Genomic DNA, 19,836 nt, shown 5'->3' on the forward strand with positions numbered 1-19,836 from the left:
CATCGCTAACCATAAAATACAATCTCGAGGCACATTTACAGAGACGATTTCGTGTACGTCGCCCTCTATCGCTCAGGAAGGCAGGTTCAACAAATAAAATGAAGCTTTGTTCAAGGTCAGCAAAGGTTGACAATCCAACACAGCAAAAACGCCTACCCTTCAGGCTTGAATCGATCATTACATTGGTGCCAGTAAAATAATAATATGTGATAACTATTGGTGCTGCCTTTTCACACGGGGTTTAAACCTGGGATGCGTCTTGAGAGGACCGCACCGGCGTTTGCATAATATGAACCGTGTACTGTTCTTGAATGCACCCCAAAGCTTCGAACATTTCACTGCGCAAACCGTGGAACAAACGGCATTTGTTTTGACTCTGACATTATCAAACTCGTTCTAATTTGTTGTTCATGCCATTTGATTTTTCCACGTTGGATGTAACAAAACATCATACATAATGATGATAAACAGCTTGTCCTAGTTGATCGCATTTGATACAATGTAACTCTTCGTCCTGAGTGTTCGAAACAGCGGCTCGCTGGAGTGGACAGCTTCATACTTCCTGATGTAGGTTTCAACAGCGAATGGAAATTATTATGGAGGGGTTGTGCAACCCAGTTTGTGGCATGACATATCTAGGGCTGCAACATAAAAATAAATCCTGTGTCTAAAAGACTGACTGGTCAGTTTAACGGCAGACAGTATGCTAATACAGTCTGTTGTTGTATTCTAGCTTGCGCTGCGGAATCAATACAGCCTTCAAGATGCTTGAGACACCTCCTGGCTATCCCTTCGAAGAGATAGAATATGAGGACATAGAAGTTGAAGAGGTAAGTGTCGCATGATAGCTGCCTATAGTACCAAACAATTAGCCTTTTATGGGGGGAAATTACAGTAACCTTGTTGAATAGAAGTTTAGTGTTGTGATCATCCATGCCACTTATGTGCCAGTTTCAACTATGGAGCCAAGATAGGCTACCTCTTTCAAAACACCAGCAGTATCTAATGATTTTTATAAACGGGGTGGTTCAAGCCCTGAATGCTGATTGGCTGACAGCCATGATATATCAGACGTATACCACGGGTATGACAAAACATTTATTTTTACTGCTCTAATTACGTTGGTAACCAGTTTATAATAGCAATAAGGCACCTCGTGGGTTTGTGATATATGGCCAATACACTACGGCTAAGGGCTGTGTCCAGGCACTCCGCGTTGCATTGTGGTTAAGAACATCCCTTAGCCGTGGTATATTAGCCATATACCACACTTCCTCTGGCCTTATTGCTTAAGTAGATTATATAGAAAATTACGAGACCGACCACCACTCAGCAACATGTCAGATTATAACCTAGAAGAGGACCCGTTGTCCAGGACTCACAGAAGGGACAGAAATTAAAACACAATTATTTCTATACTCACTATTTATATATACCACCGCATGTCCATCTTGGCACTACCCCACCATTGTAAGAAATATTTTGGAAGTTATAGAAATGCATTTATTAATGTCTACATTAGTTTTTTCCATATTTATTCTATGACAGACACCTTAATGCATAGTTTCAAATAATATTATGTAAACATTAAACAAAATATAAAAACATTTTCTTTAACGTATAATAAAAATACAGTACCAGTCAAAAGTTTGGACACCTACTCATTCCAGGGTTTTTCATAATTTTTACTATTTTCTACATTTTCAGTATTATTCTACAATGTGGGAAATAGTATAAAATAAGAAAAACCCTTGAATGAGTAGGTGTGTCCAAACTTTTGACTGGTACTGTATATTTTTTACCTTAATTGAAATACTGTAGAATTCTATTAATTCCTATGGATGACTGCTTCTTCTGGCAGCATCAAAGCCTCTCATTGGCCAATACATAGCATCAGCAATCCAGGGTTTATATACATTATTGTGAAAACACAACATTTTCCTTGAAAGCATGTTACTAGACCAGAGCTGTTGTGTTTTATATGTGTGACATTTGTTTCTTTGTGTATCTCCAGGTTGTTGGCAGAGGGACATTTGGAGTTGTCTTCAAGGCTAAATGGAAAGGCAAAGATGTGGCCATCAAGACCATAGAGAGTGAATCTGAGAGGAAAGCTTTTGTAGTAGAGGTAGAGGAACATCCTCTCCTTACCTGCTGTAAAGCATAGTTTTTCGTTTAACCCTGTTTTTTGGGTATAGTCTATTGTTGAAATAAGTTTTGCTATCCCAATATAAAAATTCCCACTGAACATTTATGGACTCTTTTGATATTAGGTAGCAGCAGTCAAATGATATCCAATTACAATGTAAATGAAGCAATTCATGAATGTTAAGATGGTGCGATCCGTTTCACTTATCCATGTCTCTTCTTCATCCAGCTCCGCCAGCTTTCTAGAGTAAATCACCCAAATATTGTCAAGCTCTATGGCTCATGTGATAATCCAGTAAGTACATTCAGGAGAGTTGTCTTCTTAGTATGATTTGCCTGGTGTTCAATTATATACTTTAGGCCCATGTGTAATTATTCATTTATTAGTGATGTATTATTAATTGAATAGGTCTACAGATTTTCCTCTATATTGACACCACATTTGCAATCCCATACACTAAGTGTTTTTCCCTTTTTATCAAAATGATTGTAACATTCTCACACAGGTGTGTCTTGTTATGGAATATGCTGAGGGTGGCTCCTTATACAATGGTAAGAAATCAATTCAGCTTCATTTCAACATAGTATTTTCTTTTATGTAATTTCTTAGCTATTTCAATAAGTGTATTGTTAATACTTCTATTTGCCAACCATAGCTTGTATCCCTCATCTTAGTGGAAGTGCAATTAACAGTGTATCAATCTCCCACTATATTTCTGTGTAGTTCAGTGTGGTGTCTTGTGCAAGTGATTCTTACTGTATGTCATTGTTCAATTATGATCTGTGAGGGTCTGTGCCAGTTACCATGTTAATATTGTATCTCTGTCTGTTCTGTGCACCCCGCCTGACTTTCTGTCTCTCTCTCTCTCTGTCTTGACTGTGTTGTCTGTTCATTCCAAGTGCTGCATGGAGCTGAGCCCCTGCCCCAGTACAGTGCATCCCACGCTATGAGCTGGTGTCTGCAGTGTGCTCAGGGTGTATCCTATCTCCACGCCATGAAACCCAAGGCCCTCATTCACAGAGACCTCAAACCACCCAAGTATGGCCCTTTTGTTTGTGCTGTTGGTTAACTGCCTGTTTCAGGGTTGCAAAATCCTGGTGGGAAGATTCCTGGAATTACGAGGGAATAAGCAGAAAATTCAGGAGTCTTCCAACCAGGATTTATGGAAAACCAGGGAATTGTGGCAAAGTTACCAGAATTTTGCAATCTGTTTACAGTACTTTTTCATTGTTTTAAATATACAGTACCAGTCACAATTTTGGACACACCTACTCATTCAAGGGGTTTTCTATATTTTTACTAATTTCTACATTGTAGAAGAATAGTGAAGACATCAAAATTATGAAATGACACATGGAATCTTGTAGTAACTAAAAAAAGTGTTAAACAAATCAAAATATATTTGACATTCTTCAAATTAGCCACCCTTTGCCTTGATCACAGCTTTGCACACTTGGCATTCTCTCACCCAGCTTCATGAGATAGTCACCTGGAATGTATTTCAATTAACAGGTGTGCCTTGTTAAAAGTTAATTTGTGGAATTTATTTCCTTAATGTGTTTGAGACAATCAGTTGTGTTGTGACAAGGTAGGTTTGGTATACAAAAGATAGCCCTATTTGGTAAAAGACTAGTCCATTATGTCAAGAACAGCTCAAGTAAGCAAAGTCCATCATTACTTTAAGACATGAAGGTCAGTGAATTCAGAAAATTAAGAACTTTTAAAGTTTCTTCAAGTGCAGTTTCAAAAACCATCAAACGCTATGATGAAACTGGCTCTCATGAGGACCACCACAGGAAAGGAAGACCCAGAGTTACTTCTGCTGCAGAGGACAAGTTCATTAGAGTTAACTGCACCTCGGATTGCAGCTCAAATAAATGCTTCACAGAGTTCCAGTAACAGACACATCTCAACATCAACTGTTCAGAGGGGACTGCGTGAATCAGGCCTTCATGGTCGAATTGCTGCAAAGAAACCACAGCTAAAGGACACTCATGACTTTCCTGTGCAGATCCGAAGGATCAGTGGGTCAGCTCTACAGCGCCCTCCGTCTTCAACACAGAGGGGGAGAGGGATGGAGTTGGGCAGTTTTATGACGGTCGTAAATAAACTCAGCAAAAAGAAGAAATGTCCTCTCACTGTCAACTGCGTTTATTTTCAGCAAACTTAACATGTGTAAATATTTGTATGAACATAACAAGATTCAACAACTGACACATGAACTGAACAAGTTCCACAGACATGTGACTAACAGAAATGGAATAATGTGTCCCTGAACAAAGGGTGGGTCAAAATCAAAGTAACAGTCAGTATCTGGTGTGGCCACCAGTACTGCAGTGCATCTCCTCCTCATGGACTGCACCAGAATTGCCAGTTCTTGCTGTGAGATGTTACCCCACTCTTCCAGCAAGGGCACCTGCAAGTTCCCGGACAATTCTGGGGGATTGGCCCTAGCCCTCACGCTCCGATCCAACAGGTCCCAGATATGCTCAATGGGATTGAGATCCGGGCTCTTCGCTGGCCATGGCAGAACACTGACATTCCTGTCTTGCAGGAAATCACGCACAGAACAAGCAGTATGGCTGGTGGCATTGTCATGCTGGAGGGTCATTTCAGGATGAGCCATCAGGAAGGGTACCAGATGAGGAAGGAGGATGTCTTCCCTGTAACGCATGCGTTGAGATTGCCTGCAATGACAACAAGCTCAGTCCGATGATGCTGTGACACACCGCCCCAGACCCTGACGGACCCTCCACCTCCAAATCGATCCCGCGCCAGAGTACAGGCCTCGGTGTAACGCTCATTCCTTCAACGATAAACGCGAATCCGATCATCACCCCTGGTGAGACAAAACCGTGACTCGTCAGTGAAGAGCACTTTTTGCCAGTCCTGTCTGGTCTAGCGACGGTGGGTTTGTGCCCATAGGTGACGTTGTTGCCGGTGATGTTGGGTGAGGACCTGCCTTACGACAGGCCTACAAGCCCTCAGTCCAGCCTCTCTCAGCCTATTGCGGACAGTCTGATCGCTGATGGAGGGATTGTGCGTTCCTGGTGTAACTCGGGCAGTTGTTGCAATCCTGTACCTGTCCCACAGGTGTGATGTTCAGATGTACCGATCCTGTTCAGGTGTTGTTACACCTGGTCTGCCACTGCAAGGTCGATCAGCTGTCCGTCCTGTCGCCCCGTAGCGCTGTCTTAGGTGTCTCACATTATCTTTGAAAGACAGGGTCCTGAAAATGGGACGTTTCTTTTTTTGCTGAGGTTACCTTGCCGAAACTCTGCGTTTGGGCTCTGCAAGATTGAGGGGAAAGAACCCTTTTGTTACAATGAGATTCCTCCCGCCAAAACTACAACATCCGAATGTGGATAATGACACAATATTCCTAACAAAAATAACGTGGGAAACGGTTGGTGGGGCTCGAAACAATAATCATGTCAAATAAGTTGTTTGTTTGATATCTTTAAGGATGGTATAACCAAATAACGTTAACTCTACGAATGTATATGTCACCGTTATCAGATTTACATCTAAATGTTGTGGAACATATACGATTAAATATTAAACTATTTGTGAGAAGATGAAATGTAATTTTAGCCTTCTAAATCAGAGTTGTTTTTCATGTAAAGGCTTACCCAGTTAGTAACCATGCCCACGTGAGAACAGACTTTTTAGCAACGTGATGGAACCGCCCTCCAAGGCGAAGACATAAAAAGACCGCAAACAAAATGTACATTCGACCAGAGAACGTGAGGACCAGCCACACGTTGAAATGGTTGGAAACTCTACAGACCAGTATACGGACGGTAAGCCGGACATGTAAAATGGTTAGACTACATTAGACCAGCGTGACCGACAGCGTGAGCTGAAAGATACGAAATGGTTAGAAACTTTCAACAGAGAAGAAGAAAATCTATACCAAACCAGACAGCGTGAAGTGGTGGCTGCACTGCTGAGAAATGGTTTAAAACTAAAGACCAGCCAAAGTACAGCGCGAGCTGGATATGGCAAAATGGTTTGAAACTACAATACCAGAAAATGGTAAGACCCTCTGAAACTCGAAGAAGACTTCACAGGAGCATTCATTCTGCAGCTGTTTATGCACTGTTAGCCTAGGAAACTGGACTGAAGACGAGAGGCAAAGAACAATTTTCTCTCACCACTAACGTAAACTCAACCCATTCCGTACAAATGTGCGCAACCGTGGGCCTCCCGGGTGGCGCAGTGGTCTAGGGCACTGCATCGCAGTGCTAACTGCGCCACCAGAGTCTCTGGGTTCGCCCCCAGGCTCTGTCGCAGCCGGCCGCGACCGGGAGGTCCGTGGGGCGACGCACAATTGGGCTAGCGTCGTCCGGGTTAGGGAGGGTTTGGCCGGTAGGGATTTCCTTGTCTCATCGCGCTCCAGCGACTCCTGTGGCGGGCTGGGCGCAGTGCGCGCTAACCAAGGGGGCCAGGTGCACGGTGTTTCCTCCGACACATTGGTGCGGCTGGCTTCCGGGTTGGAGGCGCGCTGTGTTAAAGAAGCAGTGCGGCTTGGTTGGGTTGTGCTTTGGAGGACGCATGGCTTTCGACCTTCGTCTCTCCCGAGCCCGTACGGGAGTTGTAGCGATGAGACAAGATAGTAATTACTAGCGATTGGATACCACGAGAATTGGGGAGAAAAGGGGAAAAAATTTAAAATAAAATAAATGTGCGCAACCGCAACATTCAAACGCGGCTACAAAGAAAACTAATGGGACTGTAGCGACTGTGTTGACTTCAAAATCGGGGGTGTGAACTAGGTTTCTATTCAAGCGTTGGTCGACATGGTAATGGCTCTATTGTATTCGGAGAAATGTAGAAAAAACTGGCCCTCCGTTACATCGTGACGTGTCATGCCGTAACGTACAGCACGCATAAAGCAACTATTTCTCTCTTACAATCTCTCTCCACCAGGTGTAGCACTTCTCTCATCGTTTAAAAACAAGAAATGGACAGTGAAGGGGGTAAGGGGGATACCTAGTCATTTTTTTTTAAACGACCCGACGGGGCTTATTGCCATCTTGAATCATGCAGAAACGGGCAGCGTGGGGGTCATGTAATTGATTCTGTTGGAAATGGGAGAAATTGTGCTTTACAATGGTATTGCCATTACAGTTGATCTGGAAGTATTATGTTTTTGGGGTGCTAAAATAAGGTCAATTGTACGGACCAAGGCGATGTACAAAAATGAGTGAGTTTACGTTATAGGTATCTCTAGGGCAGTCATTGCCAAACTTTTTATAGTCCCGTACCCCTTCAAACATTCAACCTCCAGCTGCGTACCCCCTCTAGCACCATGGTCAGCGCACTCTCAAGTGTTGTTTTTTGCCATCATTGTAAGCCTGTCACACACACACTATACAATACTATACACACACTATATGATGTATTACATTTAAGACTGAGTGTGAGTTTTTGTCACAACCTGGCTCATGGGAAGTGACAAAGAGCTCATATAGGACCAGGGCACAAATAATAATAATCAATAATTTTGCTCTTTATTTAGCCATCTTGCATATGAAACTTTATTTGTTCATCAAAAATTGTGAATAACTCACCACAAGTTAATGAGAAGGGTGTGCTTGAAAGGATGCACACAACTCTGCAATGTTGGGTTGTATTGGAGAGAGTCTTGTCTTAAATCATTTTCCACACACAGTCTGTGCCTGTATTTAGTTTTCATGCTAGTGACGGCCAAGAATCCACTCTCACATAGGAATGTGGTTGTAAAGGGCATCAGTGTCTTAACAGCGCGATTTGCCAAGGTAAGAAACTGAGCACAGCCCAATCCAGAAATCTGTCAGTGGCTTCTGATTAAATTAAATTTTCACAGAACCGCTTGTTGCAATTTCAATGAGGCTCTCATGTTCAGCTATCGGTAAGTGGACTGGAGGCAGGGAATGAAAGGGATAAAGAAACTAGTTGTTTGTGTCATCCGTTTCGGGAAAGTACCTGATTAATTGCACACCCAGCTCACTCAGGTGCTTTGCTATACCACATTTGACATTGTCCGTAAGCTTGAGTTCATTTGCAAGCAAAAAATCATACAATGATGGAAAGACCTGTGTGTTGTCCTTGTTAATGCAGACAGAAAAGAGCTCCAACTTCTTAATCATAGCCTCAATTCTGTCTCACACATTGAATATAGTTTTGGAGAGTCCCTGTAATCTGTGTTGTTGTATGTGTCGAACTGCTTTGCTTTATCTTGGCCAGGTCTCAGTTGCAAATGAGAACTTGTTCTCAACTAGCCTACCTGGTTAAATAAAGGTGAAATAAAAATAAATGTAAAATCCTAAACTCAGCAAAAAAATAATTGATAACCAGCACATTTCACATTTCTGCCCCTTGATAACCAGCACATTTCTGTATGTTGTAAAAGCGTTACATGGTCGCTGCCCATATCATTGCATAATGCAGAAAATACACAAGAGTTCAGGGGCCTTGCTTTAACAAAGTTAACCATTTTCACTGTAGTGTCCCAAAACGTATTTCAAGCTGTCAGGCATTCCCTTGGCAGCAAGAGCCTCTCGGTGGATGCTGCAGTGTACCCAAGTGGCGTCGGGAGCAACTGCTTGCATGTGCGTTACCACTCCACTATGTCTCCCTGTCATGGCTTTTGCGCCATCAGTACAGATACCAACACATCTTGACCACCAAAGTCCATTTGATGTCACAAAGATTTCCAGTACTTTAAAAATATCCTCTCATGGTGTCCTGGTTTTCAGTGGTTTGCAGAAGAGGGTGTCTTCCTTAATTGACCCCCCCATAAACGTAACGGACATTTACCAGGAGCTGTGCCAGGTCCGCCACGTCTGTTGACTCATCCAGCTGTAATGCATATAATTCACTGGCTTATATGCGAAGCAGTAATTGTTTCAAAACATCTCCTGCCAAGTCACTGATGCATTGTGAAACAGTGTTGTTTGATGAAGACATTGTCTGAATAGTTTTTTGGGCCTTTTCCCCCAGCATTGTCCCAGCCATATCCGTGGAAGCAGGAAGAATTAAGTCCTCCACAATGGTATGGGGCTTACCTGTCCTAGCCACTCGGTTAATGGGGCGGCAGGTAGCCTAGTGGATAGAGAATTGGGCCAGTAACCGAAATGTTGCTAGATCGAATCCCCGAGCTGACAAGGTAAAAATCTGACTTGCCTAGTTAAATAAAAAGATATATACAAAAATGGTATCTTTTGCTTTTATACATGTCTTTCTGAATGAAAGACGTCTTTATTCTCACTCAAAAAATTCCTGTGGGTTATTTTTCAAATTGTCATGTTTAATTTCTGAATGTCTGTGCAAGAGTGAAGGTTTCCCGCAAGAGAGTAACGGTTAATGTGATTGGATGTTAATTATTTGAATAGGCTACCTATATTTGACATTGTGTTGTTATTACACTGAACACTAGATGGTTTAGTTAGATTTTTGCCAGTGAAACGAGGCTACTCAGGCGAGAGAAAAAACTCACCCAAATGTATAGCCCCGTTAGAAAATGTAAATATACTGCTTGAAAATGTGAAGGGGAAAAAAATGTGAATCACATTTTTATTTGGCGCACCCCCAACGGCATTGCACATACCCTAGAGCAGGTATTCCAAAAGTGGGGTATCTATTCTAAACAAACAGAGTGAAGATTAAAGCCCGCTGAACACCCCGTGGTACACCTCTGGAAGATGCGTTCTATCAGACACTCCGAGACCAACCTACTACAACTACAAAGGACATGGTGACCTCTGGTGGACAACCAGAGACTTTCTGAATAACTACTCTCCACAGACTGAGCAAGTGATTTCACCAGAGTGAGACGACAAAGACATACAAGCGTAAATATGTACTTTGTATTTCTAAATCCGAATGAGCGGTTGTTAGGGTGCTAAATATCCACATTTACAAAGAGCATATTATTCAACTGTATGTACGATAGTTGAATTCCTTTGTCTCTCCTTCCGCTCTTTCGTTCCCCATCCCCTTTCATTGGGGCGGCAGGTAGCCTAGTGGTTAGAGCGTTGGGCCAGTAGCCGAAAGGTTGTTGGATCGAATCCCCGAACTAACAAGGTAAAAATCTGTCATTCTGCCACTGTTCCCCGGTAGGCTGTCATTTTAAATAAGAATTTTTGTTTTTAACTGACTTGCCTAGTTTAAAAAATGTTAAATTAAAAATAATTAAAAATGTAAAAATTGTGTAACCAGTTGTCATCTCGGGTTAGTCCACTAGGGACTTTTCATTGCATCATGTTAGTAACCAATGTATAATCTATCCTGTGTGTGTTTATTTAATTCTGTGTTATTTATTTATTTAGTAAATAAATAATTAAGCCAATTTGTGTATCGCTGATTTATCCTGGAGAGTAGGCTTGGTGCAGATTTGAAGTCAACGACGTTCAGAATGAGACTGATGAGGTAATAATGATAATTAATGGATGACTTGTATAACGATATATTTATATCTGTAAAGTTAATTTGGGAAACGGTAACTCATTAATCAAACTTTTTCCGTGGTGACCCAAGATTGCTAAAGAGTTAATTGTTATATGATTAGTTTAATCATCGTAATAATTAAACATAGTTAATTGATTTGATAAAATAATCGTCATCGCATTAATGGTACCAACATCACTACAACACCAATAAGAAGAAGAGTCTTGCTTGGGCCAAGAAACATGAGCAATGGACATTAGACCGGTGGAAATCTGTCCTTTGGTCCAAATGTGAGATTTTTGGTTCCAGCCGCCATGTCTTTGTGAGACGCAGAGTAGGTGAACGGATGATCTCTGCATGTGTGGTTCCCATCGTGAAGCATGGAGGAGGAGCTGTGATGGTGTGGGGGTGCTTTGCTGGTGATACTGTCAGTGATTTATTTAGAATTCTAGGCAAACTTAACCAGCATGGCTACCACAGCATTTTGCAGCGATACGCCATCCCATCTGGTTTGCACTTAGTGGGGCTGGCATTTGTTTTTCAACAGGACAATGACCCAACACACCTCCAGGCTGTGTAAGGGCTATTTGACCAAGAAGGAGAGTGATGAGGGCTGCATCAGCTGACTTGGCCTCCAAAATCACCCAACCTCAACCCAATTGAGATGGTTTGGGATGAGTTGGAGCGCAGAGGGAAGGAAAAGCAGCCAACAAGTGCCCACCATATGTGGGAACTCCTTCAAGACTGTTGGGAAAGCATTCAAGGTGAAGCTGGTTGAGAGAATGCCAAGAGTGCAGAGCTGTCATCAAGGCAAAGGGTGGCTACTTTGAAGAATATAAAATATATTTTGATTTGTTTAACACTTTTTTGGGGTACTACATGATTCCATATGTGTTATTTCATAGTTTTGATGTCTTCACTATTTTTCTACAATGTAGAAAATAGTAAAAAATAAATAAAGAAAGAAAAACACTTGAATAAGTAGCTGTGTCCAAACTTTTGACTGGTACTGTATATCCTGAAGAGTCTATTAACACATCTAAGTAACATTTTTTTAAATCCCATCAGAATCCGTCAGTTTAAGATAGAGATATCAGTTTTTTTGCATAGGCTGCGTCTCAATCCACTGCATCCGCCAATGTCAGCCTTCTGCATCTTGGGTGGAAAGTGGCCAAGCCTCAGCTGTGTTTTTCAGATCCTGAAAGTCGGTAGTCTCACTAAAATGTCAGTAGCGTCCGAAATGTCTGTAGCGTCAAATTATTATGACCACTCTATGGAAAGGGGAGACTCTCATTGCTCTATGACCCCCACAAGTGTCACTGGACTCGTCTGAAGTCTGTAACGCTGATGTGCCAACTTCTGTCTGTAGCGTCTGAACCATTTGCGCTACAAACTAATATGACCCCACTATGGAAAGGAGAGACTCACGTTTGCTCTATGACCCCCGCAAGTGTCATGGGACTCGTCTGAAGGTAACCCATACAACAAATGAAGGTAGTTTTGTGTACAAAAAAACGAAAATGTTTTCTGAGCTGTCTTATATCTCCAAATATAGGACAGACACTTCAAAACCTTATTGCTTATGTTTTATTTGTTTGACAGTCTTTTTTAAATATGTATGTGTTATTCAATGTGTTTCCATGGGCTGTAGTAGTAGTAGTAGTAAAGGCAAAATTCTAAATCAAATAGCTAAATGATCCATGTTAAGATCGCCTTCGCAAAACAATTCTTCCCAACAGCTTAGACTTCTAGAGGTTAATGAGGTTGTACTCTCTGAACCTAAACCATAGCCATGTGTTTCAGTCTGCTACTTGTACAGGGTGGCACAGTGTTGAAGATCTGCGACTTTGGGACAGCCTGTGACATCCAGACACACATGACCAACAACAAAGGAAGTGCAGCCTGGATGGCACCAGAAGTGTTTGAAGGCAAGTAACCTTTAGCAAGGGGTTTTCCTCCTTTCCTTCAAAACCAGAAGACCAAAATGGACCAAGCACTAAGTCTCTCTGTTTCACCAATAGAATAATCTAGGATCTCACTCTAACCTGTATTCCTTCACTCACCTGTATCTCTCTGACTCTGTTGTCCAGGCAGTAACTACAGTGAGAAGTGTGATGTGTTCAGCTGGGGCATCATCCTGTGGGAGGGGATCACTCGTCGAAAGCCCTTTGATGAGATTGGAGGATCGGCCTTCTGCATCATGTGGGCCGTGCACAGAGGTGAGAGGTTACCGAGCCATAGACGCTTAGTGTAGTTACATACATACAGAGGAATAAAACCGAAACCGCAAAATGTCTATGTAGTGAAGTGGAATATAGGTTTGAAAGAAAATCTTACCTAGTTGTTAGAGGAAGGAAAGAAGATGAGTAGAGGAAGCCACTTTAGGCTCTTGATATTCCCCCACTGACATGCCATTCTCTTGTATGGGTTATCAGGGACTCGGCCCCCCCTGATAAAGGACCTCCCGGAGCCCATCGAGAATCTGATGACACACTGCTGGGACAAAGACCCTGCCCAGAGGCCCTCCATGGAGGAGGTCAGGAACACCATGGCAAGCCTCATGAAGGTACAGTACTGGAAAACCCCACAGACCCATGAGGTCAGAACTTCACATTCACGGCACTAATAATAACCCATAGATGTTAGTAAAAACCTGCAATTGAACAACTTATTTCTTAGTTATTATCAAATGGTGTTTGTTCCACAGTTTGAGAGTTTGATTTTAGATCTGCGATTCCTGTTAGCATTGTGTACTCTTTCCTCCATGTGTATGCAGTACTTCCCAGGCTCTGATGAGCCTCTCCAGTACCCTCACCAGTGTCCAGGCAACAGTAGGAGTGGCTCATCCTCAGCCACAAGCACAGGCCAGTCCCATAGATTTAAATACTCTGTGAAGGTTGACGGATTTTATAAACAGTTGTTGACAAGTATCACTTTACATTGTACTAACATTGTGCTATGTAGTAATTGCTTTCAAAATGCATATGAATGAAATTCAGAAGATTCTGTTATTGCAGAAGTTTCTGTAAAAACAGATTGGAAACGCCATCGTCTCTTCTGTAGGTTCCTATGCAGACAACACTATCAACAGCTACCGAACTGAAAGCAACATGGAACACAGAACAAACTGTCAAGGGAGAGATGACACCCTGAAAAGCATTGAAGCTAGATTTCCACTTCAGTTCAAACAATCAAAGGTGATGCAGATATAGTTGGAGTATTAAGTTATTTCATCCATACCAATGTTCATGCTGTTCATGTACCTTCTCAGGGGGGAACATTACGCCCCAGCCTGCCCTCGTCCAGAAGGGCTAGTGTGGAGAGCCTGCCTGATCGTGAGCGTACCCAGAGTCCTGCTCCCACTGAGATCAAAGTGCAATGTGCTGGCCAATCGGGGCCAGAGCTGAGGGTGCCTATCAGTCCCACAGGTATGGGCCCTATTTAGTTTTGGTTGTCGTAATAGAGCTAGCTTACAAAATATGTTATATGACCGGAATCTACTGTATGTCTGACACATTATGTCACTGCAGTGTTCACCAGGGGGCAGTACCGTACAACATACAGTAAACATGTCATACTTACCAGTACATTTTCTATGTCTTCAGATATAAATGGTTTGGACAGCTCCATCCCCATGGCTTATCTGACACTGGATCACCAGCTGCAGGTACTGCAGGAATGGGGAGTTCTTTCTCCATTCATCTTCAATGCTGACTGATACTAAATCCTATTGATACTGATAACAAACCAGTCACATTTGACACACTATCTAAAAGCTTACTTACTACCTTTTTGGGGATTTCATGTGTCCTCTACTTGAAATAGGAAATATGTTAAAGAAGTTAAGTAATGTACAATAAGAACAATGTGATAAATTGTAAGTGCATGACGGTGATGTGTGTTTCTGGGTTGTGTTTAGCCCCTGGCCCCATTCTCTAACTCCAAAGAGTCCATGGCTGTGTTTGAGCAGCACTGCAGAATGGCCCAGGAGTACCTTAAAGTGCAGACTGAAATCGCCCTTCTCACCCAAAGAAAGTATGTCACATATTACCATATATACAGTGCCTTCAGAAAGTATTCATACCCCTTGACTTATTCATTTTGTTGTCGAACAGCGTGAATTCAAAATCGATTAAATAGCTTTTTTTTCTCACCCATCTTTGTTTATTTTATTTTACCTTTGTTTAACCAGGTAGGCAAGTTGAGAACAAGTTCTCATTTACAACTGCGACCTGGCCAGTATAAAGCAAAGCAGTTCGGCACATACAACAACACAGGGTTGCACATGGAGTAAAACAAACATACAGTCAATAAAACAGTACAAAAATAAGTCTATATACAATGTGAACAAATGAGGTGAGATAAGGGAGGTAAAGGCAATAAAGAGGCCACGGTGGCGAAGTAAATACAATATAGCAATTAAAAAACACTGGAATTGTAGATTTGCAGTAGGTGAATGTGCAAAGTAGAAATACTGGGATGCAAAAATACAGTAAGGGATGAGGTAATTGTTTGGGCTATTTATAGATGGGCTATGTACAGGTGCAGTGATCTGTGAGCTGCTCTGACAGCTGGTGCTTAAAGCTGGTGAGGGAGATAAGTGTTTCCAGTTTCAGAGAATTGGAAGGAGAGGCGGCCAAAGTAGGAATTGGCCCTGGGGGTGACCAGTGAAATATACCTGCTGGAGCGAGTGCTACGGGTGGGTGCTGCTATGGTGACCAGTGAGCTGAGATAAGGCTGGGCATTACCTAGCAGAGACTTGTAGATGACCTGGAGCCAGTGGGTTTGGCGATGAGTATGAAGCGAGGGCCAGCCAACCAGAGCGTACAGGTCGCAAGAGTGGGTAGTATATGGGGCTTTGGTGACAAAACGGATGGCACTGTGATAGACTGCATCCAATTTGTTGAGTAGAGTGTTGGAGGCTATTTTGTAAATGACATCACCGAAGTCGAGGATCGGTAGGATGGTCAGTTTTACGAGGGTATGTTTGGCAGCATGAGTGAAGGATGCTTTGTTGTGAAATAGGAAGCCAATTCTAGATTTAATTTTGGATTGGAGATGCTTAATGTGAGTCTGGAAGGAGAGTTTACAGCCTAACCAGACACCTAGGTATTTGTAGTTGTCCACATATTCTAAGTCTGAACCGTCCAGAGTAGTGATGCTGGACGGGCGGGCAGGTGCGGGCAGCGATCGGTTGAAGAGCATGCATTTAGTTTTACTAGCATTTAAGAGCAGTTGGAGGCCACGGAAGGAGAGTTGTATGGCATTGAAGCTCGTCTGGAGGCTAGTTAACACAGTGTCCAAAGAAGGGCCAGACGTATACAGAATGGTGTCGTCTGCGTAGAGGTGGGTCAGAGAATCACCAGCAGCAAGAGCGACATCATTGATGTATACAGAGAAGAGAGTCGGCCCGAGAATGTAACCCTGTGGCGCCCCCATAGAGAATGCCAGAGGTCCAAACAACAGGCCCTCCGATTTGACACACTGAACTCTATCAGAGAAGTAGTTGGTGAACCAGGCGAGGCAGTCATTTGCGAAACCAAGGCTGTTGAGTCTGCTGATAAGAATGTGGTGATTGACAGAGTCGAAAGCCCAAAGCCAATTCCGCCTTTGACCGCCTTTCCTTCCAGTTCTCTGCTGCCAATGACTGGAACAAACTACAAAAATCACTGAAGCTGGAGACTCATATCTCCCTCACTAGCTTTAGGCACCAGCTATCAGAGCAGCTCACAGATCAATGCACCTGTACATAGCCCATCTGTAATATACCCGATCCAACTACCTCATCCCCATACTGTATTTATTTATTTATCTTGCTCCTTTGCACCCCAGTATCTCTACTTTGTGAAAATTAATATTTGTGTCATTCTCAAAACTTTTGGCCACGACTGTACAGTACATCGTATAGTATCTAGTATCTCTACTTGCACATTCATCTTCTGCACATCAATCACTCCAGTGTTTAATTGGTATATTGTAATTACTTCGCCACCATGGCCTATTTATTGCCTTACCTCCCTTATCTTACCTCATTTGCACATACTGTATATAGACTTTTTCTACTGTATTATTGACTGTATGTTTGTTCCATGTATAACTCTGTGTTGTTGAATGTGTCGAACTACTTTGCTTTATTCTTGGCCAGGTCGCAGTTGTAAATGAGAACTTGTTCTCAACTAGCCTACCTGTTTAAATAAAGGTGAAATAAATAAGAATTTTGAATTCAGGCTGTAACACAACAAAATGTGGAATATGTCAAGGGGTATGAATACTTTCTGAAGACACTGTATATATTCACAGTCACTTAAGTCACATTATTTATGTATATTAATTATAGGTATTTAGTTTTCTTGGTAGTTGTAGCAGTAGTTTTTATTAGTTTTAGGCCTATTAGTAGTTCACAACTATTTATGGTGTAAATGTAAGTTTCAGTTTTTTATTGTTATTATTATTTAACAGTAATTGCATATTATTCTTGGAACATTTTGGGGGGGGGGGGTACTCTAGAAAAAAAGATGATGCATCTCGAGATTTCATCCTGCACATTTTCAAATAAATAAATATTTACCCAGCTTCCCGTTGCTTTGACAGAAGATGTTCATCCAATTTGCAGACACTATACCTCAGATGGCACTGTACTCTAGTGTGACTAATGACTTACTGGTTTACTTGTTGTATCTGTTGTGATACCAGTTACTCTTAACATGAGTAAATTCATTAGAATTTGTTTCCAAAACTGTATAATATTTTACTGTGTAGTCATTTATTGTACAGTTACAGTGAATATAGGCTACCTAAATGCTAAACATGTTCTCTCTCCCTTTGTGGTGGTGATGTGTAGGAAGGAGCTGATCTCTGAGCTGCACCAGGATGAGAGGCAGCAGCAGAACACGTCCCGTCTGATTCAGGAACACACTAAACTGTTGGACGAGAACAAGAGTCTCTCCACCTACTTCCACATTTGTAAGAACAAGCTGGAGCGGATCCAGAGTCAGCAACAGACGAGTTAGAATGCCTCCTGATGTGTGCCTGTTGCCCTAGAACTGTCCTCAGATCAGCAGCAGCCGAAGACACTGTCTGTCAAGTGGCCATTTTGTGATGTCTCTTCTGTTGACCCTCAGCTGTTTTGGGATCAGCTGCAGCCAAATATACCTACCATATTTGTAATGAATGCTTCATATTGCTCATTAACTGTTTTCGGATGAGCAGCTAAAGAGACTGGCCATTTGTTAACACTTCCCTGTTGCTCTTAAACTGTTCTTGGATCATTGGCCAAAGAGGAAAGCCATACTATTATGAATGTTTTGTGGATCCTCAACTGATCCACAGTCAGCAGCAGACTGCACACAGCAGGTCTCCCCTCAGGTCCTTGCTCCCCAATGCGCTGTACAGTTAAGATACTCTGCCGCATTCAGTACAACAATAATATTGTGCAAGATGTCTCATTAACAGCTCAGTTCATTTGCACGCATGTCTCGCAAAGACGTTATTCTATTCTGCCAGAGGAACAGTGGACTCGTTGAACAAGGGAAGCCTGGAGGCCCTGTAACATCTTCTCCTACTGTAGCTGTCGACATCCAAAATAAATGCAGTTGCCTCTAGAGATTGATCTTTGGTCAGTTTTGTATTCCCCTCCCCAATGTTTAAAGTTAGGATTTGAGGAGGACAAGCTGATCCTAGATCTGTGCCTAAGTTTAATTTCTGCTCTTAGTGTGGCATCCAGGAAGCATCAGAGTGTTGTTGGTGTTGTTAAGATGGATGACTTGCAGTAACACCTCAGACGACTTGAGGTGTTTCCTGTCTTGCGGCAGATGTCTGTCCCCTCCCCAGGGCTGTTGTAGAGGTGCTAGTATTGAAAGAAGTGGCTCAGCTTGTTGTTCTTCTCTGGCTCTGACCTCTCTGTGACAGCTAGCTTTGTATGGGGATGACTAAGATGTGCACAAAAGGCTGTCATTTGATATATATTTGCGTCTTTTTAAATTTCTATGGCATTCTTATATCTTTTCCTCTTTTCATATGCACTGGCTCATTGAGAAGTAATGACACTATTTTAAATGTATCTTCATTTTTATTTTATATAGCCTATACTTCTCCATGTTCGGTGAATCAGCAAAGTTTTACATTTGTTTTGAGATTTTTCTCAATCTTTCTGCCTTGTAGGTTTTAGATATTTTTTCTTCTCATTTTCTAAATTTAGAATGCCACCACCACTAAGTATTAGTTTTTATATTTTGTTAATTTAGTCAATTATTTCACTTTTGTATTCACCCCTATAGTGTTAAATGTGTATGTGCTGGTTGTGGACTAAGAGTTTGGTCTTGTTCTAGCACTTCCACCAATGTGTTATACACTTTTGTTCGCTTTATTTGCCCTCTGTGTGCGCGTGTTCACAAGTTGCCTTAGGCTATATCTCACTTTCTGTACTGTATTTTTAAAAATAGCGTTTTGACTTGCAAAACCAGATGTCGTCAATGCACTTTTGAATGTACGGTGAGCTCAAAAGTATTGGGACATTGACACATTTGTTGTTGTTTTGGCTCAGTGCTTCAGCGCTTTGGATTTGAAATGATACAATGACTATGAGGTTGAAGTGCAAACTGTCAGCTTTCATTTGAGGGTATTTATTTATTTTCATATCAGGTGAACCGTTTAGAAATTACATACATTTTTGTACATAGTACCCCCCGCATTTTAGGGGACCAAAAGAACAAATTCACTATTTTTGGTCCCATTTCCTAGTACACAATGATTTCATCAAGCTTGTGACTCTACAAACTTGTTGAAAATAATTTGCTGTTTGTTTTGGTTGTGTTTCAGATTGTTTTGTGCCCAATAGAAATGAATGGTAAATAATGTATTGTGTCATTTTGGAGTCACTTGTTGGATGTATTTGCTCTTTGTTTTGTTTGTTTCAGGTTATTTTGTGCTCATTAGAACTGTAAATGGGGGGACTATGTACAAAAAGTGTTGTAATTTCTAAACAGTTCACTGTATATGGATGAAATTACCCTCAAATTAAAGATGTCACTGTTCCAATACATTTGGAGCTCACTGTATATCTAAGGATTTCAAAAGTACTCAAATAAAAGGTAATGCACACAAGAAAAGGCTATTTTTACATTATTTGTATAAAGGACATCGCTAAAATAATGTTTCCCTAGCATATCTTTTTGATTTAATTTGCACTTTGTGTGTCACTCAGTGTATCTGAAATGCCTGTATACTTAAGTGCATAAAACAGTTCCTAATATCTACGA

The 19,836-nt window shown here is 41.7% G+C and overlaps 1 protein-coding gene across 1 annotated transcript; it reads left to right on the forward strand.

Annotated features, from left to right (window-relative positions):
* The first annotated feature begins 333 nt into the window (after positions 1–333).
* Positions 334–19,836, forward strand: LOC129811486 (mitogen-activated protein kinase kinase kinase 7-like). The gene is made up of 15 exons (XM_055862843.1): positions 334–567; positions 734–830; positions 2,015–2,125; positions 2,375–2,440; positions 2,652–2,697; positions 3,046–3,184; positions 12,383–12,511; positions 12,674–12,798; positions 13,015–13,145; positions 13,356–13,443; positions 13,643–13,776; positions 13,851–14,007; positions 14,185–14,246; positions 14,499–14,614; positions 17,421–19,836. Exons 2-15 carry the CDS (start codon positions 765–767, stop codon positions 17,587–17,589), a joined length of 1,539 nt encoding a protein of 512 aa, XP_055718818.1. The 5' UTR covers positions 334–567; positions 734–764; the 3' UTR covers positions 17,590–19,836.

This window comes from Salvelinus fontinalis, chromosome 15 (assembly GCF_029448725.1).
Source record: "Salvelinus fontinalis isolate EN_2023a chromosome 15, ASM2944872v1, whole genome shotgun sequence".
Lineage (NCBI taxonomy): Eukaryota > Metazoa > Chordata > Actinopteri > Salmoniformes > Salmonidae > Salvelinus > Salvelinus fontinalis.